The 26,476-nt window shown below is 38.3% G+C and overlaps 1 protein-coding gene across 7 annotated transcripts in view; it reads left to right on the forward strand.

The window, feature by feature from the left end:
- ADAMTSL1 (ADAMTS like 1) overlaps window positions 1–26,476 on the forward strand; it is an 873,125-nt gene that overhangs the window by 576,978 nt on the left and 269,671 nt on the right. For all 7 annotated transcript variants that reach the window (XM_019415409.2, XM_053907974.1, XM_053907973.1 and 4 more), the window contains one exon: window positions 6,247–6,483. In XM_019415409.2, coding sequence (XP_019270954.2) covers window positions 6,247–6,483 — 237 coding nt within the window. The remainder of the gene's footprint in view (window positions 1–6,246; window positions 6,484–26,476) is intronic.

A 26,476-nucleotide genomic window follows, 5' to 3' on the forward strand; every position in this document is an offset into this window, starting at 1 on the left:
GCTGGAGCCAAGTGAATAAAGAAGACAATAGGAGGTGATGGGGCCAGATCTTTACCTCTATCTGAGATATGGATTTTGGCTTTTATCTGAATGTCGCGAGGGGCCACTTTAAAGCTATAGCAGAAAGTTTACACAGTTTGCTTTATGCTTTAATAAGCTCATTTTGGCTGCTGCATTAACAAAAGTCTCTAGGAGAGCAGGGGCAGAAGACAGATGATCAGTTAGGAGACTATGGCAAGAATACAGGTGACATGATGATGGTTTGGACTAGATTGTGGTCAGATTCTGCATGCTGTGCATATAAAACCAACTTTTCCCAATGGATTGGGTGTGGAAGTCAAGGATGACTCTAAGGCACAGTGGTTCGTAAAGTGTAGTCACCAAGCTAGCAACAACAGAATCATCAAGGAACTTGCTAGAAATGCAGTCTTGGACTCCACCCCACATCTACTTAATCAGAAACTCTGGAGGGTGAGGCCTCGGCAATCTGGTATTTTTCACAAGCCCTCTAGGTGACATTGATATATCCTTGAGTTTGAGAACCACTGCCTGAAAAAGATGGAGTTGATGGGGACTGGGAAGGAACGGATTTGGGGAGGGGGAAATCATCAGGGGTCCAGGTTTGGACTTGGGGAGTTTGTGATCTCTCAGATATCCAGATGGTAAAGGAGCATTTGTATATAAAAGTCTGAAGTCCGGGAGAGGAGTCTGAGTTGGAAATAGAAATTGAAACACTGGTTGTTTCTGAGAACAAAATATCATATTAAATTGGGTGGTATCAGTGGGTATTTACTATTTAGTGGTTTCACCTTGACTTTGAATAAAAGAAGCAGAAAGCCAAGTAATGTCAACAACAATACCTAAAAGAGGCAGCCTGCCATCTACTTACATGTGCTAAGAGATCTGAGAGCTTTAGAGGGGTACACTTTCCAGAGCCTCCATTCATTTATTATGAAGGAAACCTGTGCTCTTTTCCTGTTTCACCACCAGTACATTGAGGTTTCCTAATATTTTGAGGGTAAAACGTACAACTAAGAAGATTTTCTAAAGTCATCAAGTCAACATTTCTGTATATGTTTTTATCATAAAGTAGCAATCCAGAATTGCTGGGGAATAGAGTAAATGCCTGATGAAGCAATTTTGATTTTGTTTTCTTGCATACTAGCTTTTATAAAGAGTGAGGGGTTAGGGCAGGATGAAGGGGAGGTGGAAGATCCAGAACAGTTGCAAGGTAGGGAAAGGCAGTGGGAAGCATAGAGGTCTTCCATTACTACAGTTCATAGGGCCACCTAAATCCAATGTCCAGTGTTTTCTTGATACTGTCAGGTATTAATAGTGATTCTGTATATAAAGCCATGGAATGAGAATATGCCATATTCTCATTCCATGGCTTTATATATATATATATATATATATATATATATATATATATATATAATTTTATATATATATAATTATATATATATAATTTTATATATATATATAATTTTATATATATATATAATTATATATATATATATAATTATATATATATATATATAAAATTAGCAGAAAAGGCCAACCACTGAATGACAGAGTCAAAGCAGAGAGATGTCCCTCTGGAAAGAAAAATGTCTTCTTTAAGAAAGAAAATAAAGAAAAAGTAATGCTTCTCCTGACCCTGAATCTATTTTCTGTGTATTTTTTCAAAACCATTTTAAAGCCCTTCAGATCCTGCCACCTTAGCTGCTGAGATATCATCTTTTACATTTCACCCAGTGAGTAAACTCTGGAAAGCCTAACTCTCTTTTATCCCACCATGTAATCTGATCCACCTATCATCATCAGGGGACATCTGGGATCCATCTTATCTTTCCCACTGGCTAGTTGATTAACCAGAAAGTGTTTTGAATTGGATTCATATATGGCAGAACTCCACGGACTTTATGAATTATAATGGAAGCAAATAAAAGGTCAGATTTTATTTCTGTGCTTTTAAAAAAGAAAATTCTGTTACTGTTCAGATTGAGTGCTTAAAAATTGGAGAGAAAACCTATTATATTGTATTAATGGCTAAATACAGTAAATTCATGGGATCATCTATTTTAAATAAAATATAGTTTTTCAGAGTGAGGAAATCCTAACTCAGTAACCTGACACAGAGTTGTTAATCCACAGGCATATTACAGTTAGTTAGAGACAGAAGGCCAGGGAAAGTGTTAGATTGCTCATTCTTGCTCCATTTCTACTTGATGGTGTTTCTGGAGACATATGAGAGGCTGGAAGTTGAGGATCTTTAATCGGGTGCATCCTTCGACACCATGTTTTTGGCCAGGTTCTTGGTGGAGGATGTGTTTAGTTCAAATAGCCACTAGACTTTTCAGTAATTTTAATTGTTTCATCATTAGTACCTATGATCCAGGTTCAATTCATATATATAAATATATGGAATATATATTCTATATTTTAATTCATTTGTTTTCTTCTTTTAATTATCTCCATTGAAAACTCATGATTCCTACTACTAAGCTTTTATGAGAACCAAAATCACATAGTATTTATCCAGTACATTCAGCATTCAGTATAACCCAAGGAAAACCACATCTCATGGGCAGAACTGATGACATATCATGTCATAAAGCATCTCTCCAGAAGCTGATATTTCACAGATGATGCCCAGGATAAGATGTTAAATACTTTTCAAAGCTATTAAAGCATCGGTTTCTAAATCTTACTTTTAGGAAGATTAGAAAAGATAGTGGTCTCATGGACTAAATTATAATTAAAAACTAAAAACCTTTCGTGCATGGTGAATCTCTATATAAATGAGAGCTGTTCTGTTGTAATTATTATGAACATACTGGTGGGACAAGAGACTATGATGACTGCTTGAGTTTCCACTCTGCAGCTGGGTGATCCCAGATGTATCAGGGGTTCAGTGAGGGTCTTGAACTATGCTTGAGATGTTTTGGGTTCAACAAAGAAGCTTTTGCCAAATCCTTCTTCCCTTAATTTTTAAACATGTGTATTTCAAGGGAAATTTGATTCATATGTTTCTGATTCATTTACACTTAAATCATCAAAATGTTATTTTGTAAGAGCTATTTGATGTCCAAGAAGCTTTCTGAACCTGTTTTATAAGTCCTCTTAAGTCCTTTTTCTTAAAACAGGAAGTTGCATTTTGCCAAGTACAAATAAACTGAAACATTAAAAAGGTTCAAGTTCAGTTTCCAACTCTGAATTCTGGGTTTTAAGTGCATTCTCAATTTAGCAAAATATATTTTCCCACCCCTGCAAAAATATGGGTTGAATAAAAGATAGTAATGATAAAAGTGAGTAAAGGTATTCACAAGCATTATTATTTATAGAGACCTTTCTCCCATTATGAAAGTTCATGAAACCTGTAACAGGTTACTCTCGGAGCTATTTGAAGCAGGTGAATTGCGAACAGGAACATATGTGCTCATGGGCTCTCTATGTTTCCTGTTTTTGTCACAGAAAAAAAAAAAACCTGTTTTGTCACAGAAAAAAAAGTGTTAATACTTTACTTTTTACTTATTTTAGCTTTGAATGCCTTGGAGTCTTATTTATTTTAGTAAAGATGGGAAGACTCAACACAGTTTGTTGAATAGAAGAGACTCTGCAGTTTTAGGTCTGTACTAAGATAATCTAACATCAATTTAAAAACATAACTGACACTTTTCTTGGAATTGGATAAATGCAGAAAATTATATCTAGTTCATACTAAGAGGTCTCTTAATTATATATTACCCTTATTACTTTCATGCAGAGGTGATTCAGCTTGACCCTGTAATTCCCTTACAGCTGATTCACTTTTATTTCTAGAAAAAGGAGGTAAAAATTACGAGAGGGGTTGGGGACCGTTCTAAACAATTTCCTCAGTGTTCTGCTTTCTTGAGTCCGCTTCAATATTTCTTTTGTACCACTGAGAAAGCAAGTGACTCTTGAGATAATAGGTAGTATGCAACTGAAAACACTAAACATTATTAATTAAACTATCAGTACTGCTGTGGAAGCTCCCATGCAGTGGCAGCCAGGGAAACTTGTTGACTGTAGAGAGTAGGTTTTACTTACAATCTCTGTTGTGTCTCAAATGGGGGAAATTTAGGAAAAGGATGTGTAGATTGGGGGACAGTGTTCAGCCATAGGATTATGTCAGGACAGAAGTGAGTGAGGTCTAAGCAGAGACTGAAAGGAGCTAGAGTTAAAGCATGTAGGTTCAGATACGTTGTGTTAACTTCCTACAATTTACCTGTTGTGTGATTCATAGCATAGTTTTGGAATGTGTGGTTTTTGTTTTATTTCTCATGACGAACAACCAAATATCACAACAAAGTATAACACATGCTTACTGACTAATTCATAGACCTTTAAAAGGTTTTAAACTATAGCCTTTCATGTATGAAATTGATAAGTAATGAATTTTGGGGTGCCTGGGTGACTCAGTAGGTTAAGCATCAGACTCTTGATTTCTGCTCAGGTCATGATCTCACGGTCTTGAGATTAAGTTTGTGAGGGGCTCCGAGCTGTGCATGGAGCCTCTTCCAGATTCTCTGTCTCCTCCCCCGCTCGCACATGCATGCTCTCTCTCTCATTCTTTCTCTCTAAAAGAATATTAGTAATAATAAGTAATGAATTTTAATTATACTTTTTTTCAGACAATATTTGAAATCCCTTAAGCCTGTTGGGTACTCATGTATCTATACCTGTGTTATATAAATTATTTTTCCTTTCATACTATGTTTTCTTCACTCCAAGAGCACATCTGATACTATCAGTAAAGTACCTTTGAGATTTTATATTGTATTTTAAGCTATTTTATGTTCATCTTAAATAAACATTTAATTGTTTATATACCATCTTGCCCGGAAAGAATTTATGCTTCCCCAAATATTAAAACCTTATATGCTACTTAATAGTACCACTAAAGTTTGAAAAAAGAATCAGGAATTCCATTTTATAAAATAGAGTAATGCTATTCTCACAATGCTTCTTTGAAGAGAAGGAAACCTTGTATAAGAAGAACCCTCAGAAATGATCACGTAGGAACTAGGACCTCCTAAAGGCTGCATGCAAACCCCTAATTGAGATTTTAAAAATTATAGTAAAGTCCTTTCAACAAATGGATATTCTATAATCTTCCATAGTAAATCCTAATCAGAATGCATGTGAAATAAAATAAATCTATCTGAAAGCCTTTCCGAGGGACAGGTGATACTTGCCTTTTTAAGGTTGAATCTTGTTTCCTTTTACTAAAGGGTATCGTGTTTTAGAGAGTAAGCATCATGAGTTATAGTTTTAATTTTAAAATGCCCTTTATAGTGTATACATTTAAAATATTCTTATTTTCCATTGTTCTCTGCCAATGTGATTTAAAATTCAAATTCAGAGGATCTCATAATTCTCCAGCTTTTTCTCTTCAGCAGCTTCACTGAATAATCATAGTAATAGCTACCATGTACAGTCTTCCATGTGCCAGTATTTGGCTGACATAAGCCCATGAAATTCTCACAGTGACTTTGAGAGCTGAGTATTATTGCTTCTGTTCTAAACAAAAGGAAACCTGGACTCAGAGAGACCCACTGTATCACAGCCATGCTCGCGTCCAAGAAGCCCATACCTTTCCACTCTGCCGTGTTGCCTTAAGCTAAGGAAATTCAGGCATCAACGCTCTTTTCTCTTTTTTGTTCCCCATATTTAATTCTAGATACTGTGCACCCTACATTTTAGAAAAACTCACAAACAATCCCACAAAAATTTTCAAATGAAATTATTACAACTTTGTGCAGGGAGTTGCTATAGTATTGCCATAGCTTTCATTATTAGAACTGAGGCAACAGACATGTGTTTCAACTAACCCACTGACTTCAGTAAGTTTTACTTAAGTTACAGGGAAATTGAAATAGTATTACATTGTGGAGGGATCCATGGACCAAGCAACATCTTTCAGAAAATATATGTCGAGGTGACTATTTCTCAACGAATATCAATCAGATCTACCTCAAGCTGATTACTTCCCCGTTTAACTTTAATCCAAAACTATTTCAAGGTGATTACTTGCTCAGATCTTTACATTTTCAGGGTCAAACAATCATATGACTCTCAGATGAAATGATAGTGTCCATCGGGAACAACCAGGACATTTGCTTTGTTTTCTAAGACTTTGACAGACCACATGGCTTTTCGGGTTTTCTGTTTGGGCTGCCCTCATAACCTATTTGTGTCCCTCCTGCCTTTCCTCTCCAGGACTGCCCACCAGAAGCAGGCGATTTCCGAGCTCAGCAATGCTCTGCTCACAATGATGTCAAGCACCATGGCCAGTTTTATGAATGGCTTCCTGTGTCTAATGACCCAGACAACCCCTGTTCACTTAAATGCCAGGCCAAAGGAACAACCCTGGTTGTTGAACTAGCACCTAAAGTCTTAGATGGGACTCGTTGCTACACAGAATCTTTGGATATGTGCATCAGTGGGTTATGCCAAGTAAGTGCTGGCTTCTTCCCATTCTATTTTTCCAGAAAGTTTTAGCATCTCTGTGTAAATAGCTTCTGTATGGTCCTGCTATCTCAATCATTCAATGTTACCTTTTCTAGAGTTTATAAAGGATGGCAGATTTGAAAATTGAGGTTTAATTTCAGTTAAAACTACAAATGTTGTGTTTGTGTCAACGAAAAGAGAGCTGGCATTGGATGTTTTTTTTTTCCCCCTTGCTTTGAGTCTCAGCTGAATATGAAAGGCTAAAAGCTCTTGGATGTGTGTGTGACTTTTGTATTAGACTCTGAAATTACCTCTACTTTGGTTGTCCCTGAAACGTATTTGTATGTGCATGTGGTGTGTGTGTGTGTGTGTGTGTGTGTGTGTGTGTGTGTGTGTGTGTTTGGAGGCATCAATTTTCATCTACTTAGAGCTTTGGAATTACTTGGGTAAGATTAACTCTAAAATCTCCAAGTAAACTCTAGGCAAACTTATTTCTTCATTATTATAACTGTAATTTTTTTGAAAGTGCATGCAAACTAATGAAGGGCTTTGACAGTGTGAGCTAGGTCAAATTTCATCCAAGCAAGTCTTTAAAATAGGGATAACAAAGAAGTTTGATTTCTCGTGTCAATTTATCAACTGAGTGGGAGTTAGTAAGAAGAGGGAAAGTTAGTAGTTAAGTTAGTAAAGAATGTTTTCAATGCATCTGCCATCTGTATTTTAAAATCTACCCTGGGTTAGGATCACCAGCATAGTTTTTGGAACAAGCAATTGCTATCATTTCTTGTGTGCTATACCTGACCATATACTTTTATATTTCACTAAGTAGACATTTTGAGAATCCTTGCTTCTCCCAAAATAATATTGGCTGAAATTTTTCTCTCTTTGGAGTCTCCAATATAACAGCTAGTAGTGTAAGAAGAATAAGCATAAAATATGTTTCAGTAAATAGTCGCTCCGAATTCACATGTTTGCTGAAAACCTAAACCTATATTCCGATGTAAAAGGAATAACTGTAATTGAATTACTACAAGAAAGGTGAAATGTCAGACATGATTTTCTGCATATGAAAGGGGAGACAGACATGCTAAACCTTCATAAGATCTAGAAGCATGAGAGGGGAATTGTGGTATGTCCTAGCACTTCTCAGGTAGGAGGATGGAGATGATGTATATATACATGGCTGAAGATTGCTTTATACACAAGAAATATGTGAATTTCAGATACAAATTTGCATATAGAGTCTTACTATTGTAGAGATAGGAAAGGCCTAAGGGATTATTTAATCAATAACCTAAAAAGAGATATTTGAACATTGTTTGTGATATTTACTGCTTGCTTCCTTCTCTGAGATTTTTACTGATGTTGAAATGGAATTATGAAATCTGTAAAAGCTTTGGGAATGATAGGGAATTGTAAAGCAAATACATAGAGGAAAGAGGTTATGTTGTAAGGAATGGCAAATAAAATAATAATCCTTCTGTGTGTTTACTATTGGAATAAAGACAGATTTCCATTTGGTAAATGAAAAAAAAGACAGACAAATTATGTGGTTTTCTGAAAGTTACATGATTGATCATGAAATGGGACTAAATTCCATGTCTCCTGACATCTACGGCAAAGCTGTTTGCACTGTAGTACCATGATGAATGGACCAAAATAAATAAGACAGGTCAGCAAATTCAGTTTCCTTTCTTCCTGTTGCATAGGAGTTCAATGTGGCCTGTCTTTTCTAGACTAATCCTGCCAGCTGGCCTCACATACGTTGGCAACTGAAAGGGAATCCTATCTCAGCAGTGAAAGAATGAATTTTTATAGATATTAAATATGGAGTGGTAGTGCTGGACATTTGGTTACAAGTATAAACATGCCTCCTTCAATTCTTGGGATTGTGACTTGTTGGATTTGTGGGGGTGCAAATGTAAATTATAGAATATATGAAAAGAGGCAATACCATGGTAAAGGAGGTGAGATAACTCTGATTGCATATAGGCACTAATACATAGTTTGGCTGAAGAGCACAGTACCCCCCAGGAACACAGTAAGAAGACAGGTAGTTTGGGAGAAAACAGTGGATACTTGAATGGCAGATAGGACTATGGCTAACAATGGGTGGCCAGGAAAGAGTTTTAGTGGAGAAAAGACGTAATCATAGTTCTGTTTCAGAAAGATTAATGTAGCTACAGTTGTAGGACTTTGAAGTGCAAGGCCTGAGAGCCAAAGAGACCAGCTGAGAGGAGGCTCTTAGAGGAGCCAAGGTGGGGCAAAGTGGGAGCCTGGGCCAGAGCAGTGACAGCAAAGAAATAGCAAGAAAACTACGCCTAAAACCAGGAAAAAGTTTTCATTTTGATTACAACTAGAGCAAAGGGTAAAAGTAATAAATCAAATTAATCATGCTCAAGGGATCAAAAACTACAACTTAATATGAATTTGTAATGGATATAATTTTGGATCCTTGTTACCATTACCATAATAGCCTGTGTTTTCATGATTAAAACCTACTTGAGTTTTATAAAAAGAGGGAAAGAACAGACAATAGCAAGATCATCGAGGAATAGGGATGGAATGTTTAAATGCAGTGTATAGTTTTTTAGAAGGACAAGAGTAAAGTTAATCACTATAAGAAAATCACTCACTACTACCTCAAAGAGTTTAATACATAAATCCCATTCTACTTAGAAAAAAATCCTTTATTTAGCTTGTATCTGCATATTGATCATTCATATTTTCAGTCTTTAGTAAGAAACATTAAGAAAAAGTCGTATTTTCATAATTTTTGAAACTGTCGAAAGTCTCAATGCTAATTTAATGGGAAGTTTTTCACATTCGATAGTTTCTTCTAGTTTCCTGAAAAAAAAAATCATCTTCTCTGCCCTATTTTCCCTTCTCTTCCATTTCTACCACATTTGTTAGAGATTCTTAGCTCTTTCTCTGGCTCTGTTTTTGCATTATAACTTTTTCGGCAAACTGTTTCAAGTATTTTTGATGCTAGACAGATATGAATTATAAACTCTAAAGAAGCTAACATCCAGCTTTGGAGATAGACTTGTCTTGATAGAAAATGACAGCATAACTATAGAGACTTGTCACCTGTAAGTACGAATTATTTCAGTTTTACCTATTGAATACTCAAGTAAGAACCACATCCTCAAACTGGGCCTTTAACTGTTCAATACAACTGTGGAGTCTTAGACATTTGGAGCCAGGAGATAACTTAGAAATCCACAGACAAGGAGAAAAGGAAACTGAGACCTAGAAACTGTCCCAAGGTTGTGAATGAGTGGGTTGTCTATAATTGTTGTAGATTTGCTTCAGGAAAATACTGTAATCATCACCATTTATAATAAATACCTTATTCTTAGAAATGTTAGAGCATTTTATTAGGCAGTATACTCATTCTAGTAATAGTAGTAGTAATATTAATCCTAAGATAGCTTCCATTTTTTTTGAGAGAGAGAGTGTGTATGCGTGCACATGCTCACAAAAGCAGGGGAGGGTAAGAAAGAGAGAGAGAGAGAGAGAGAGAGAGACTCTTAAGCAGGTTCCACACTCAGTGCTGGAAGCTCAACTCAGAGCCAATCTCGTGACCATGAGATCATGACCTGAACCAAAATCAAGAGTCAGACACTTAACTGACTGAGCCCCATATAGCTTCCATTTTTGAGTGACTACCATACCCAGCCACTTTATGTATAATTTTTTCTCATACAAGTGAACAGCATGGCTTCAAATTTTGTGGGTCCATTGACAAATGAATTTTTTTGTCAATAAATACATTAGAAAAAAAATTGGAAATTTGCAACAATTTGGAAAAACAGATGAACTGTGTAGGTTTAGAAATATGGAAAAAAGTAAGAAAAGGTTAATTATGTCATGGATACACAAAATGTGTGTAGATTCTAGTCTATTTTATCATTTACTGACTTAAGATACACACCCATCTATTATAAAAAATTAAAATTTATCAAAACTTACATACAAATACAGATTGTGCAATATCTCTTCATTTTTTATGTTGAATGTTAGTAATACCTATATCATCTATGGTGCTTTCTATCAGTAAGCAATATTGATATAGACATTTCATCTTATACACACATGACATAAATTTGCTGTTTTGATAAATACAGTACAGTATTTTCCTTATGATTTTCTTAAGATTTTCTTGGTTCTAGCTTACTTTATTAGAAGGACACAGTACATAATATGTATAACACACAACATACTTTTAATCAACTGTTTATGTTATTGGCAAGGCTTCCAGTCAACAGTAGGCTATTAGTAGTTAAGTTTTTTTGGAGAGTCAAAAGTTACATGTGGATTTTCAACCGCACAGGGGGGTTGGTAGCTCTAAATCTTGACTTGTTCAAGGGCCAACTGTATTTACAATGCTACTTATTAGGCATCATTCTCTTCATTTCACAGATGAAGGACTGAGGTTCAGTGATAGAACTTGCCCAGAAACACCAAGCTCTGTCTGGTGCTCCTACTCCTTCTGGTGAGGCTGAGTGGACAGAGACAGGAGCCATCTGATGTTCAGGAATGGTTCCCAAATGAGGCTGCATACCAGAATCACTTGCAGAGCTCTTAAAAGATACAACTCTTCGTCCCTGTGCCCCAGAAACTCGGATTTATTAGTTCTCTGTATATAGAACATTCTCCTTATGATCCTGTTGTTTGGTCAGATTTATGAAGCACTTACAGATAGAAAAGCAGACAGGATTTAAAGTGAAAGGCCATGGATTGGAATCTGGCTCTTCTTTCATAACCTTGATCAAGTTGCTTAACCTTCCTGAATTCTATTTTTTAATCTGTGGGAAATGAGATTGTCTAGCAGACTATCAAGCGCTGAGATAATTCATGTGAAAACATCTAATGAACTATATATAAAGTGCTATGAAAATGTAGACTACCTTGAACATTTTAAGTTGCAAAATATATCAAAGTTCTGGTTCCCTGTGTGAGATTTCATAACTTTCAAAAGTTTCTAGAAAGAGCTGAAGTAAGCAAGTTCTTGTTCTGCTAAAAGCATTAAAAAAGAAAAGGAGAACTTCCATCATGTACTTCACCATCATCATTTCGTAATTGAAATGTTAATAACAAGGATGTAGTAACAACCTGATTTCAGAATTAAGGACAATAACGTGAATATGGTCTGCCTTATGAGAAAGTTACTACACTGTAGTTAGTTTTTTTTTTTTTTCCTCCAGAGCACAGAAATTGTTATAGTGTTTCCCAGACCAACATTTGGAAAACACTGCCTTTGAGATCTAGTCCAGCCCCGAGGAATATTGCTCCTAGGTATGATTTTCCCAGGATCTTACAGCTGTTAATGGCAGGCTAGAGGTCACAGAATGTCAGTGTTTATCAACATTTTTGATTGTGCTCCCTGTATTATTTCATCAGCATATCCCATGGGCTAAAATTTTGTTCAGCTTTAATGCTATCGTTTATACGGAAAACAACAGGTTTAGTGAATATATCTTTTCAAACCACATTTCCCCCTTTCCCTCTCATCCTAGAATCTGATCATTGTTCCTGGGAAGTCATTGTGTTGGTGTCTCTCCCCAGCTTACATCTCAGACAGAAATTCTGGGATTCTTATTTGCTTGTTGTCGTCCAAGATTCTATGAAGTTGGAGGTGAGGCAGGGCTGGGTTAGGGATGGGGTTTGTCATCATCTGAACAGTTAGGAAAAAAGGCTCTGGAGTCAGACTGCCTGGTTTGAACCAAGGCTCCACCATTCATTGGTATGTGGCTTAGAGCCCGTTCCCAAGCCTCCGTTTCCTCATCTGCAAAGTGAAGCTAAGGTTTGTAACGACCTGATAGCATTTCTATAAGGCTTAAGTAATTAGATGCTTACATTGCTTACCATGAGCTTGATAAACGCGAGCCTGCAATAGCAGTCGTAGTAACAGCAGCAGTGGCGGCCGCAGCAGCGGCGGTAGTAGTCGTACCCAAACTACTTGCCGCTGACTTTTTTGAGTGCCTGGGTTAATGCAGTTACACGTACAAAAGGGGCTACTGACTTCCCAATGAGTGAACAGACCTTCCGTTAATTTCCTGTGGCGACCTTCTTTTACTAATAGCTCCACATTGTACCATTATCAGCTCCTGATCCAGGGGAGTGAGTTGCATCCTGTCCAGAGTTAATGAGCCATCACAAATAGGATCAGCTCTATTAGTGCTGCTGTTATTCATTTATTTGCATTATCCAAATTGCCCCATGTATAGTTGCTATAAAGCACAAAGCTGGTTTCTGTTTTAAATGTATAAAAGTGAGTAGCATAAATTTACAGATAGAACATACGCTGCTGTTAAAAATAATTTTGAGGTTATTTTGAAGTCAAATTCAGAAAGTTGCGCTTTATTTTTATAATTAATGAAATTCGTCAGTTGCTACCTAATACATGTACATCAAAAAAAGACAAAGTGCCATTATAAACCAGCTCTTTTGTAATGAATCCACACATTTGTAATATTGCTTATTGCTATTTTAGAAAATAAAGCATTTCGAAAAAGAAAAGAAGAATTTTTTCTAAGTAATACCTTGTAGAATAGAATATTGTCTCAAAATGAATAATACAATTAAAAAGTAAGCTGCAAAGTGGATCATGGGGTTTTGACATCTATACTATGGCAATGTTACAATGAACCATGCTTCTAACACAGAAGTTCTTTCCATTTTTAATAACTCCTGAGGTGAGCAGTTAGAAATGAATTAAATGGGATGATTATTTCTCCATCTCTGTCTGTGACCTAAGTCACCAGTATCAAATGTCTACCAGTTATTCTAACGGTGGTGATGTCAGAAACAAGGACTTGGCCATTTTCCTTCTGTGTTTTGCCGTCTACTTCCATGTGGAAGCATGGTCCGTGCTTAAAAGATTTAATGTGTGTTCTTTCTTTCTCTCCTCCCTGTGATACAGTAAAGATGAAGTGTTAAGTGAGCTACTACTTACTAGTTAAATTTTGGCAAGTTACTTAGTTTCTGAACATTGTTTCAATTTCTTCTTCCAAAAACATTGCTAGATGTTGAGTACTGAGGAGACAAAGTAAGACCTTTTCCTTCAGGAGTGATACTTTTGTAGGGTTATTGTGAATAATTTAGTTATTTAAAAAAAAAATTATTCATGTGACAAACATTTACTTAGGAATTACCTGTGGGTGTGCTCGATACTGAAGATAGATGAATGAAGAGGAGAAAACAACAGTCTCTGAACATACACTCTGAGGAGGGATCTGACAAATATACAGAAAATTTTACTATCATCACTATACTACATGCCTCTCCCTGAATACAAAAATGTACATTCGAGTCACTCAACTGTATTCTCCTCACTGTAAACAGAGTGCTCTTTGTAGAGTATGGATTTGGCTTCATTTACCTGCTGTAATCATTTATATTGTGCGCTTTAGTTTCAGGGTAAAGAAAGCCCAAATTTCGTTATCCAGTGGGTTTCTTTACTGGGTGGCTTAAGACAACAGAAGTTTATTCTTTCACGGTTCTGGAAGCTAGTGTCCTCCAAGCCATGCTTCCTCTGAGCCTCTGGGTAGACTCTTGCTTTGCCTTTTCCTAGCTTCTAATAGCAGCCATCAATCTTTGCCTTCGTCTTCACAGGTCCATCTTCCCTTGTGCCTGTTGTTTTGCCTTTACATGGCCGCCTTCTGGTGTCTCTTCTTATAAGAACACCAGTGATACTGGATTAGGGCCCTTTGTAATTGAGTATGACCTCATCTTAACTTGGTTATATCTGCAAAGAGGCTCTTTCCAAATAAGATTGCATTCGTAGGTGAGGAGGGGAGGGAGTGGTGAGAGAACTTCAGCATCTTTTGGGGAGGCACAATTCAACCCACAATAGCATACATCTCTGTTTATTTCTATATAGTAGTACAGACATATACATATATACACACATACGTATGTGTATATGCATCTACTTTTTAAAATGTTTTTATTTATTTTTGAGAGACAGAGAAAGAGAGAGAAGGGAAAGTGCGGGGCGGCGGGGTGGGGGGCGGGGCAGAAAATTCAAAGCAGTCTCTGTGCCTGATGCGGGGCTCAATCTCACAAACTGCAAGATAATGACCTGAGCCAAAGTCAGACGCTTGACCAACTGAGCCACCCAGGCGCCCCATACATATATTTCTCATAGTGCGTAGGAACCACATAGGGGAAATTAGCCTGTGGCCGACAGGTGGGATATTTAATTAAGGCATGGGGTCAAGACCTGCTCAGAGGAAGAGAACTGAAAAGACTCTAACCAGTGGCTAGAATTGAATGACAGTGGAAGGATAAAGGACTAAAGAGGGCATCAAGGCCGGGGCGCCTGGGTGGCGCAGTTGGTTAAGCGTCCGACTTCAGCCAGGTCACGATCTTGCGGTCTGTGAGTTCGAGCCCCGCGTCAGGCTCTGGGCTGATGGCTCGGAGCCTGGAGCCTGTTTCCGATTCTGTGTCTCCCTCTCTCTCTGCCCCTCCCCCGTTCATGCTCTGTCTTTCTCTGTCCCAAAAATAAATAAAAAACGTTGAAAAAAAAAATTAAAAAAAAAAAAAAAGAGGGCATCAAGGCCTATGTCATGAGGAGATGTGTCAGGTGTATTAAGAAGACTGGGGACTTGTAATATTGAGGGCAAAAGAGTGCCTTTGAAATAACTCAAGCAGAAGTAAGATAGGGTACGATGTGTATTTCAGAAAGAGAACTGTGTCTGCAGTGAGGGCAAAAGATTGGAAGGGGGCAGAAATTGTTGGTGGAATGAGGAGACATTTTAATACAAATTAGGAGATGGAATCCATGCACTGGGTGACTCGTTAAATGCAGCAGGAGAGAAAATTGAGAGCTGAAGATGGTGCCTGGTTTTCTAGTTTGAACAATGTGTGTGCATGTGGTGTGGCCCTTCCTGGGAATGAAACATAGGACGAGGGTCGGGCATTGGTTTTGGGCATTGGTGAGCAACGAGAAAGTAATGCATGTATCGTGTCTGTCTGCCATATGATATTCACGCAGGGATTTTGCATCCTTTTTCTCTCCCTCTTAACTCTGCCTTCTTAATTGAAAGGTGTGTTTCCATTGAGTTTATATAGTCACAGCCCTGTTTATGCATGATTAACCTTCTCAGGGGCCTCGTACTAGTGAGGTAACAAGTCAATCTAAATGTTTGTCTCTTTCAGGAGAAAACTGAAGTCAAACGAATGCATACCGTTTTAAAGCTCCTTGAGGTATCCTCTCTCCTTGAAGAGCTAAGAGATATAAAAAGTGACATTTCCTAGGTCCTCATTCATCTCATGATATTTCCTTCCTGCCATCCCAGTTAGATCCTTTTTTTAACTCACGTATCATGTCTACTCATGGAAAACGTTTCTCTGTTACATTGGAATGTTTTTTCCATCTTGCTATTCAGTTTGTGAGGCGGGAAACCTTTCTTCCTATAGCTTTCATAGAAAACCTTTTTTGAAAGTTATATCCATTCAGTTTGCCCTTTGAAATTAAGCGTGGCTGGGAAAGACAGATTTTGTTTCCCCAAAGAGATTTAGTGAAGTAGATGAAGACAGAGTGAATCTAATGTAGAAAAAAATTCAAATTATTATCCTTTTCTGTGCCATATAGTCTTCAGAGTACACTGTGCGTTTCACCATGTGTTTGTGCCAATTCTTTAGGATCTCTTCATCATTTCTATTTTACAACCGGGGGGATTGTGGCCCATAGAAGTTCATACAACTACCAAAAGGTAAAGCTGCAATTAAAATCCTGTTTTCTCTCTTGCGCGTCACTCTTTCTTCTGGGAAAAGATATTTTCACAATAAAGCATAGTTTCAGTGAGCACACCTCATTGTTAGTAGGGATATAGCTGTGTATAACTCAGGTAAGGGACCCTATGGCTTAGGATTCCGTGTTTCGTTAAATGAAAGCCCTGCCAGGATCTGGCAACTTTCTTCAGTCATCTCATTATGCTTTGTTTCATGGATGATTCTTCAGGCCACTTCTTTGCAAAAATACTAAATGTACTAAATTTTACCTAATTATCTTTAAGAGTGTTTCAGTATTGTTGGCAACTACAAAGTTTGAGATTCCCCAAGACTACCCTCACTTCATACCAGCTTCAAGTTGGGCATCTCCAAACCTCGGGTTTGATAATTCACTAGAAGGACCCACAGAATTCACTGAAAGCTGTTGTACTCAGAGTTACAGTTTGTTACAGCAAAAGGATACTGATGAAAATCAGCCAAAGGAAGAAGTGCATAGAGCAGTCTCCAGAAGAGTTCAACTACAGAACTGCCAGTTGTCCTCACCCAGTAGAGTTGTGTAAACTGTGCTTGCTTCTCCTAGCAATGATGTGTGACAATACACATGGAGTATTGTCAAGCAGGGCACCACCCAAGTCTTGGTGTCCAGAGTTTTTATCGAGGTTTGCTCACATAGACGTAGTTGACCACCTGCATGGCTGACCTTAGTCTCCAGCCTCTCCAGAGGTTGAGTTGATACCATGTGGCCCAAAGCCCTCACCATAAATCACATTATTAGCATAGACTCTCTGGCATGGCCCACAACTCTCAGACAAACAAAAACACCCTATTGGTCAGGAAATTACAAAGGTTTAGAGATTACCTCCCAGGAGCCAAGGGTAAAAGCCACACGTCTCTTTGGGCAAAGGTTATCCTTTACTGCACAGTGACTTCTTGGAGCTATTTATTTGTTCAAAAAATACTTAATAATCACTCTTAGTCACTAGGGTATCCCTTAATATATAGTGATGACCAAGACTCAAACCCACCTCTCAAGGAGTATTGTTTCAGAACATGGTCCAGGTTCATTCTTCTCACTGTCCAGTTTTCCCAGTACCATTTGCTGAAGAGACTTTTTTTTCCCATTGGATATTCTTTCCTGCTTTGTCAAAGATTAGTCAGCCATATGTTTGAGGGTCCACTTCTGGGTTCCCTATTCTGTTCCATTGATCATTGTGTCTGTTTTTGTGCCCGTACCATACTGTCTTGATGATTACAGCTTTGTAATACACCATAAAGTCCAGAATTGTGATGTCTCCAGCTTTGTTTTTCTTTTTCAACATTACTTTGTCTATTCGGGGGTCTTTTCTGGTTCCATACAAATTTTAGGATTGTCCTACAGCAGTCGTAGCTAAACTAAAAAATATGCCCTGCTTCTATTTTTTGTTTCTAACTTTGGAGAATCACCTTATTACCTATGCCGGTATTCCATTAGAACTACTGCAACATTTACACCAAATAGTTATTCGTGTGTGTGTGTGTGTGTGTGTCTGTGTGTGTGTATCTTGAAACGTTGTGCAGAATAGTACAGCTGCTTTAGAAAACAGTCTGGCAGTTCCTCAAAATGTTAAACAGTGTTACCATATGAACAGGCAATTCCACTCTTAGGTATATACCCAAGGGAAATAAAAGCATATGTCCACACACACGCAAAATTATACTCAGTTATTTATAGCAGCATTATTCATAACAGCCAAAAAGCAGAAACAACCCAAGTGTCCACCAGCTGATGAAAGGATAAATAAAATGTGGTCCATCTATATGGAATATTATTCTACAATAAAAAGGAATGAAGCGTGGATACACTCTATAACACGAATGAACTTTCAAAACACTATGCTAAAGTGAAAGAAGCCAATTCTATCGAGACAAAAAGTAAATTAGTGCTTGCTTAAGGCTGGGGATTAGAGTAATGGGGAGTGACTGCTAATGAGTATGGGCTTTCTTTTGGGGGTAATGAGAATGTTCTAAACCAGTGTTGGTGATAGTTACACAATTCCATGAATGTACTAAAACCATTAAATGTACACTTTAAGTGGGTGAATTTTATGGTATGTGAATTATACCTCAAGAAAGGTGTTTTTAGGGGCACCTGGGCGGCTCAGTTGGATGGGGATCCAAAACTGGCTCAGGTCATGATCTTACAGTCCATGGGTTCGAGCCCTGCATCAGGCTCTTTGCTGATAGCTCAGCCTGGAGCCTGCTTTGGTTTCTGTGTCTCCCTCTCTCTCTGCCCTTACCTGCTCTCTCTCTGTCTCTCTCTCTCTCTCTCTCTCTCTCTCTCTCTTTCTCTCTCTCTCTGTCTCTCTGTCTCTCTCAAAGAATAATTAAAACATTTTTTTAAAAAAAGAACATTGTTTTAAAAATGTAGTACAAAGATTCAAAAGTCTATGGACTAAATCTAAAGGCTGTGTTTTCTGTGACCTTAAATAGAGCGTGACCTCACTATTTGACAGAGTTAATATGACTAACCCATTATTCTACAAGGGTGTCGTCTTCATTCATTATTGTTTCAAGAAGTCATTTATGACCCTAATTATCTGTATGTATTAAAACTGATTTAGAAATTGGCACACGACAGGTCTTGAATGAATATATGCTGAATGAATGGATAGTGATATCAAACTGGAAGGCGCACATCTTTCCTTTTTTTTTTTTCTTCTGAGCGAAGCAAATTTGGACTTGAGAAGGTATTTTCCTAGTATAGTAAATTTTCAACAAAGCATTATCTGTTTAGCTGTATCAGATATTAACTCTGCTGCTTAATTCACTGAGTGATTTCACAGAAGACAGTTTGAAACTAAAATGAGAATTTACAGTCTTACAATTTAATGCTTCATTTTACATTTGAGGTATTTGAGGTCCAGCTAGCCTCAATCACATTTTTTTAATATAATTTATTGTCAAATTGGCTTACATACAATACCCAGTGCGCATTCCAACAAGTGCCCTCCTCAATGCCCATCACCCATTTTCCTTCACCCCCACACACACCCCCCCCCCACCGTCCACCTTCAGTTTGTTCTCTGTATTTAAGAGTCTCTTATGGTTTGCCTCCCTCCCTCTCTGTTTGCATCTATTTCCGCCCCCCTCGCCCCATGGATTCTTTTAAGTTTCTCAAGATCCACATATGAGTGAAAACATATAATATCTGTCTTTCTTGGACAGTCATGATCCTTGTCTTCAAGAGGCTTCCCGTCTTAAGGTGATGAGGCTCAAACACAAATAACTATAATCAGCAGGAGCACCATGTAAAAAGAGGGAGAAGATGAGTTTGGGACTTAGTCAAATATAAGGTGAAGTCTGACTTCTAAACTTACTATCTGTGTGATCATGGAGTAATATATCAGCTCTTTAAGCCTCGTTTTTCTCGCCTATGAAAAGGTAAGAATGCCTAAGATTAATAATAAGAGCTGATCTTTATTAAGCTGTTCACCTACCAGGCAGTGTGCCGTGTAAGCACTTTACATATGTTACCTCCTTTAATTCTCTCGTGAGCCTGTGGGGGATTGTAATGCTACCATTTTTATAGAGGAGGGAAATGAGGATTAGAGATCAAGTATTGTTGATTCGGTCATTCAGTTTATTGAGCATCTAATGCTAGGCATCTGGCTAGAAACTAGAGATACACTCCATGTACAGGATGCAGTGGAAGCAGGTAGGAAGAGTGTTGGAATTTACTTTTGAGGAGGCTGGAAGGCCTTGATGTCCCCTCTCAAGTTATCTTTTCCCCAGCACTCAGTCTTTCAGGGAAACTTCCCAGGGGAATTAATATTCGTTCTCATCTCTTGTACCTGTTACTTTCTTGTTTCCTTTGTCTTTATATTAATTTTCATGACCATCTCGCCAGTTAAACTGAGACCCCCTTACTGGCAGACCCCCACCTTATTCTTTGTGTATTTAGATTGATTTGCACAATAGCAGACAGTTGTGTGAATGAATTGACAAATCAATAAATCTCTCTGTTGACTGTTTTTGTCTCCGATGACCAAACCCTCTCTAAATCACAAAAATTATTCATCCTGAATGTCTTTTTTTTAATCTTTTTAAAAATATAATTTATTGTCAAGTTGGCTGACATACAGTGTATACATTGTGCTCTTGGGTTTGGGAGTAGATTCCCATGATTCATCGCTTACATACAACACCCAGTGCTCATCCCAACAAGTGCCCTCCTCGATGCCCATCACCCATTTTCCCCTCTCCCCACACCCCCCCATCAACCCTCAGTTTATTTTATTTGTGCCTTGTTCTCATTTCCTTCAGGCTGAAACAAAGTCCATTTATATAAGTTAATTTTTTTGTTTGTTTTATGATACTAGGCTAGAAATACTTTAGAATTTGGGGACTCCTGCCATCCATTCTTTATTTACCATGACTTAGGGGATGGGCCAGGTCTACCCAGAACCTTTGCCATCAACATAACTGTTGGCTTGCTTAGTACATCACCCATATCAGATTCTCTGGATGAACTCTCATTGCTGAAGCCCTTAGATCCTTCCTGGGATTAGTCTCACAAAATGCAAGGTTTCCAAAGACCATAAATATCAGTTAGGATTCCAGTATGATGTACTTTTTTCCCCAAATGTATATTAGAAAATAGATCTGAAGAATGTTTGCTCCTACAGGATATTCCATGGTTCAAGTAGATGATCCTCAGACATAGTTTTAATTAGTTCAGTTCTCTCCATAATTAATATAATTATTAAGTTTGTGGTCATAGGTCCTCCCAGAAACTTGAAATGCAAAGTTTAAGTATATGAGAAATTTGAAAGATTTGAAACTTTTCCTTAGGTTTAGAAAAAAAAAAAGTTAAATAGTAAAGTAAAAATCAGGAAAGCTTTTTGAAACTGGGTGTCTGAAGTCACTTCATATAATTGTTTAAAAATATGAAACTGGGTGGTTCAGTCAGTTAAACATCCGACTTTGGCTCAGGTCATGATTTCATGGTCTGTGAGTTTGAACCCCACATCAGTCTCTGTGCTGACAGCTCAGAGCCTGGAGCCTGCTTTGGATTCTGTGTTTCCTTCTCCTTCTGTCCCTACCCTGTTCACACTGTATCTCTGTCTCTCAAAAAATAAATAAACATTAAAACAAAATTTTTAACATGAAAACTCAAATGTAAATATGAAGGGTAATTAGTAAGTAATTGTACACTAGCTGATTGGCATATTTCCAAAGAAATATCAAGTAAAGGTATAGTTTCTTTTTAATGCTGTAGCTACTTTAATTATCAAAATCCTTAATAAAAACAATTTAAAGCATCAGGTACCTTCCAGATTTTGAGCCATGAACATAATTTTACCCAAGTTTTAACATACTCATGGTTGCCACAGACTCTCCTGGAACATTCGTAGGAAGGGCTACTTGCCAGTATCAGGAAAATCCACCCAGACACCTAAAATTAGTGTCATACACCCCACCTGTTCTTTCTATTGCCTCTTGGTTGTACTGCCTTGAGGACTTCAAATCAGGAAGGTACAAAGTGTTTTTGCTGTGGGATGCCTATTTTTGATCCAAGGGAACACTTAAGAATCTGAGAAATCTAGACAGAAAGGCAAGAAACAATCTGTGTGGTTAACAGAACCCAGAGGCCAAGACAAATTCAGAGGGCTTGGGAAATGTTTTGAACCTCTTTACAAAGCTAATCACAAAACAGTGGCTTTGAAAGAAACCTTGGAGATCACCAGCTGAATCTCCTCACTCGGTTTCTGAAGACACTGAGCATCAGAGCAGGCATGTGACTTACCCAAGGTCTCTGAGAAAGCAAGTAGTGGAGCCCAGATTCAAAGCTGGATGTCTTCTGGCTCCAAGTACAGTGCTCTTTAGTCTGTATTAAGGGCAAGTGCTTTTTGTATGTGTGATTTTAAGGACCTGTAGCATTTAAAGCATTCTTCTGATTTGAATTATTTATTCATTTTGTTGGTCTCTTTTACCATTATTGAGTACATTTCAGTCCCTGAGCTAAATTTCCCTCCCTTGTGGCCAAATTATCACCGAACATTCCATTCACTTAAAAATTGTTGTACTATAAAAGAAAATACAAGTGGAAAACCTTGCCAACAATAAACATTCTAAAAAACTTAACACACACCACTTCCATTCCTGCAGAAATGCCAAGTGCAAACCTATTGCACCTGCAGGCTGTAGCAATCACACAGTGGCCAGGAACTGGTGGCTGGCTAGTCCCATGTGCACTTAGGTTTATGACTAAGTTTGAGTATAACTTTAGTTTCTTTGCCAGGAGAGTGACAGGTGATTTAAAGAAACAAACAAGTATTTTAGGGAAAGAGTGAGTGGGGAGTTAGGAAAGCTTGGGAAGAAATGGCCAAAGTCACATTGAAATGGAAGAACATAGCCAGTGTTTTGCTTTCCCAAGCTCTTACCTACTGCATATTTGACTGCTGTCTTCTTCGCATTGGGTACTCTCAGCTTCTGAGGGAGAAACCTCAGTATTACTGTTGGTTGTCAGAAAGGCTTGTTAATTTGTTGATTCTCCCATCCATGCAAACAGCTTTTTATTGAGTAACATGATACAATGTCTTGCAGCCATTTCCAGTCTAGATTTTTATGTGACCTAGGTACGGATGAATTTTTTTTTCTTTTTTCTTTTTATGCATAGTGATTGCAAGGATATGGTTTGCTGGGGTAAAGGATACAATTCAATTCAGCTAGTTAAGGCAAAGATATACTCAATGGTGAAGCAAGTGCAGCTCTACTGGCCCCTGCCCTCTCCCTCCCCCAGGTATGCTCTGAGCAGGGGTATGTGCAGCTAGTGCTGACAAGGTATTTGGAAGGGAGTAGGATACCATCAGGTCAGAGGAACACTGAGTCTCTTCACGCATGGGTTTTTTTCAGAGAAACATTTTTATGCTCATTTAAAACATACTACTTTTAAAGTTTATTTATTTATTTTGAGACAGTGTAAGTAAGAGAGGGGGAGAGAGAGGGAGTCAGAAAATCCCAAGCAGGTTCCGCACTGCCAGAAAAGACCCCAATGTGGGGCTTGAACCCACAAAACCGTGAGATCATGACATGAGCCAAAACCAAGGGTCGGATGCTTCACCAATTGAACCACCCAGGCGCCCCATTAAAACATGCTTTCTTAGGGAGTGTGTGTATAGAATGGTTTCATCAGGGCTACGTAAGCGTGGCCTGGTATTTTCCCAAGTATTCTCCAGGTTTCTCTCTATAATTTGGAGTATAGTTTTCGTTTTCTCCCGAGATGATTATCATAGCCCTGAAGCAGAGGTTGCAAACTAGCAATCCTCCAACCAAATATATCTGCCACTGACAACTTTTATTCAGAGGCTGTAGTCTGGTTTTATAAAAATTTGCATTAGTTGCCAATATGTAAATATATTTCCAAGAAAAGTCCATATTCACAACATATCTTTTAAAAAATTAGATCTGCAATATTTGGTCTGCACTATGACGTAGTAGCCATTTGATAAAGCTGAATAGTTGCTCCAGCCATGAGGTGGCGTGGACACTTCTAAGCCTGCATCACTACCTGGACAGGCTGACTCTGCAGCTCTCTGTATCTCTGACCATTCCCCAAAGGATACATAGGCTAGACATTTTTATGGGCAAGGGCAAAGAGTTAAAATCCTCATCATGGTAATTGTAAGAATAATAAAATAATCCACCTCATATACTGAGCACTAACCATGCCAGGCACTGTGCCGAGTGCTTGACCTAAACCTCACACGAACCCCATGTATAACCCAAAGGGTTAATTTGCTTGCTTAAGGTCATATATCCTGGGAGTGGCTGAGTTAGTATTTGGACTCTGATGCGTCAGACTTGAAAGCTTATACTTTTGCATATCAGATAAAGAGCACCTACTCAAGTTTTTTAAAACCTTAAGATAGGAAAATACAAACTCTTAACCTGTGCAAATGGTGATTTTAAAAGGAAAATAGTGCAATTTGTTATTGTTGAAAGTATGGATTTTATTTTTGTTATCTTTCCCTTGATTCCAGCCTTGTACTGTCTTTATTTTTTTTTAATTTTTTTTAATGTTTATTTGTTTTTGAGAGAGAGAGACAGAATGTGAGTGGGGGAGGGGCAGAAGGAGAGGGAGACATAGAATCTGAAGCAGGCTCCAGGCTCTGAGCTGTCAGCACAGAGCCTGACGTGGGGCTCAAACTCACAAGCCATGAGGTCATGACCTGAGCCGAAGTCGGACGCTTAACCGACTGAGTCACCCAGGTGTCCCAAGCCTTGTACTGTCTTTAAAGCCTACTTCTTTTTAAGTCCAGAAAATTATAGATTTACTATTGGTTTCCTTTGGCATTATTTCCTTCACTTCTGTTTCTTTTCTTCAGGATTTCTCAAAACCTTTAACTCCTTTGCTTTTTTTTCTCTCCTCTTTTAGTTTTATTTTTTAATCAATTTATTTATTTTTGAGAGAGAGCGAGCACAAGTGGGGAAAGAGCAGAGAGAGAGAAGGAGAGAGAGAATCCCAAGCAGGCTCCGTGCTATCAGTGCAGAGCCCAAAGCAGGGCTCAATTTCAGGAATCACGAGATCATGACCTGAGCCAAGAACAAGAGTCGGATGGACACTTAACCAACTGAGCCACCCAAGCACCCCTCTCCCCTTTTTAAAATGCTGGAGGCATACCTCTTGACAAAATTTTCTTCTATATACCTAGCTTCAGGATAGGAAAACAAATGCTCCTCCTAGCAAAATATGTATCTCTTTGTTAAAGTTATTTTGGTTACAAGCAATAGAAATGTATTCTGTTCAACTAAAATTCAAAAGAAAGGGTTATTGAAGGGATAGATCAATGATAGGACTATCAACTATTTATTCAGAAAAACAGTTACTGGGTGGCCAGAATCAAAGAGCAAGCTGAAGGGCCAGACCTCAGGAAACATAGAAACTAGGGCAGCTTTGAGGTCCTTAGCTACAGATGTGCCCAGATCTGGACGAAGACTTCTGTCTTCCTCTGTCTCCAGTCACTTTTTAAATCCCAAGAAGACAATCTGGTCTGGTCTAGGTGTCTCTGTTATTGACCTAATTAGCCCTGACTAGGGGATAAAGCAACTAAAACGGTCATGGCCACTAGGGACCTCTTAGGGATGCTATATATGACTGTGCATATGGTGACAGTTTTATAAATTGCTTGTATATTTCTAAATCAGGGTTCAGTCTACATAAAAGTAGACTTTATTAAGTGTGTGTAGCTTCTGTGGGATAATGTAAAATTATTGACATAGGCTCTTAGAAATTTTAAAAGTCCAGACTTTTAGTTGTTTAGAAATTGTCTAAGAAATATCCCAGATATTTTCCCATAATAGGAAACAATCTATTAAGGTAATAGTTCTGCAGTTGCCTTAAAATTCTACCATCTTCCATTATTATTAGTAATTCTAACAAGGTACTACAGTGTGGGCTCGTACATTTAAAAATGTCTTAAGAAATGGATATGATTTTGCTACTGCCTACTGCCTACGGGAGAGTAGTTACACCCCGAGTCATTCTGTTCCCTGGACAGTAAGGTGCACCCTTCATCCCTTAGTGGGAGAATCTGATGGGCTGGAAATGCTCAGAAGTTAATATTGATAGACAAGCCATGGAAAACCTCTGTGTTGGTTCTTACTAAAATCTTTTTGTACTAGGACAAGATGAACCTTCTGCTGCAAACATGAGCCTCCTCTCTTCTTCAGCCAAAAGTTCACCAGGGTTCAAACACTGTTTTAATGGATTCCAGCAAGACTTCTGTGGGCCTTTAAGGAAGAAGTTTCTGGTGTGCAGCCTGGAGGAATGTGTCTAGCACAGTACCAGCACTAGAATCAGGACCCACCTGGCTTCAAGCCCCAGGCCAGCCTTCTAGTCTGCTTCCGATTTGGGGGGGACTTGGCAGGTTGCCTTTATTGTTCCAAAGTACTGCCGCCATTCCTTAGTTCACAGCTCACATCTCACCTCCTCTATCAACCCTTCCCAGGCCGATGAGAAACTAGTCCCATCTGTACCCCAAAGCTACTACATAAAACCTTTTATTCTCCCATTCAAACAAACAGAGACAGACAATTCTCAGTTGTCCATATTGATACAGGAGTGTGCTCCTGTAGAGAATCTGTTACTGTATCTAATCTGTGAAGACTTTTCTTCCTCATAGAGAGGTGTTTGACACATGCAGATAAGTAGGTCAGACATGGAGAAGCAGGGGGACTGGGCGGCTGGCTAAGGGCACAACCAATGTGTTCGTGG

The sequence above is a fragment of the Panthera pardus genome, unplaced genomic scaffold (assembly GCF_024362965.1).
Source record: "Panthera pardus isolate Hobbes unplaced genomic scaffold, ASM2436296v1 HiC_scaffold_20, whole genome shotgun sequence".
Lineage (NCBI taxonomy): Eukaryota > Metazoa > Chordata > Mammalia > Carnivora > Felidae > Panthera > Panthera pardus.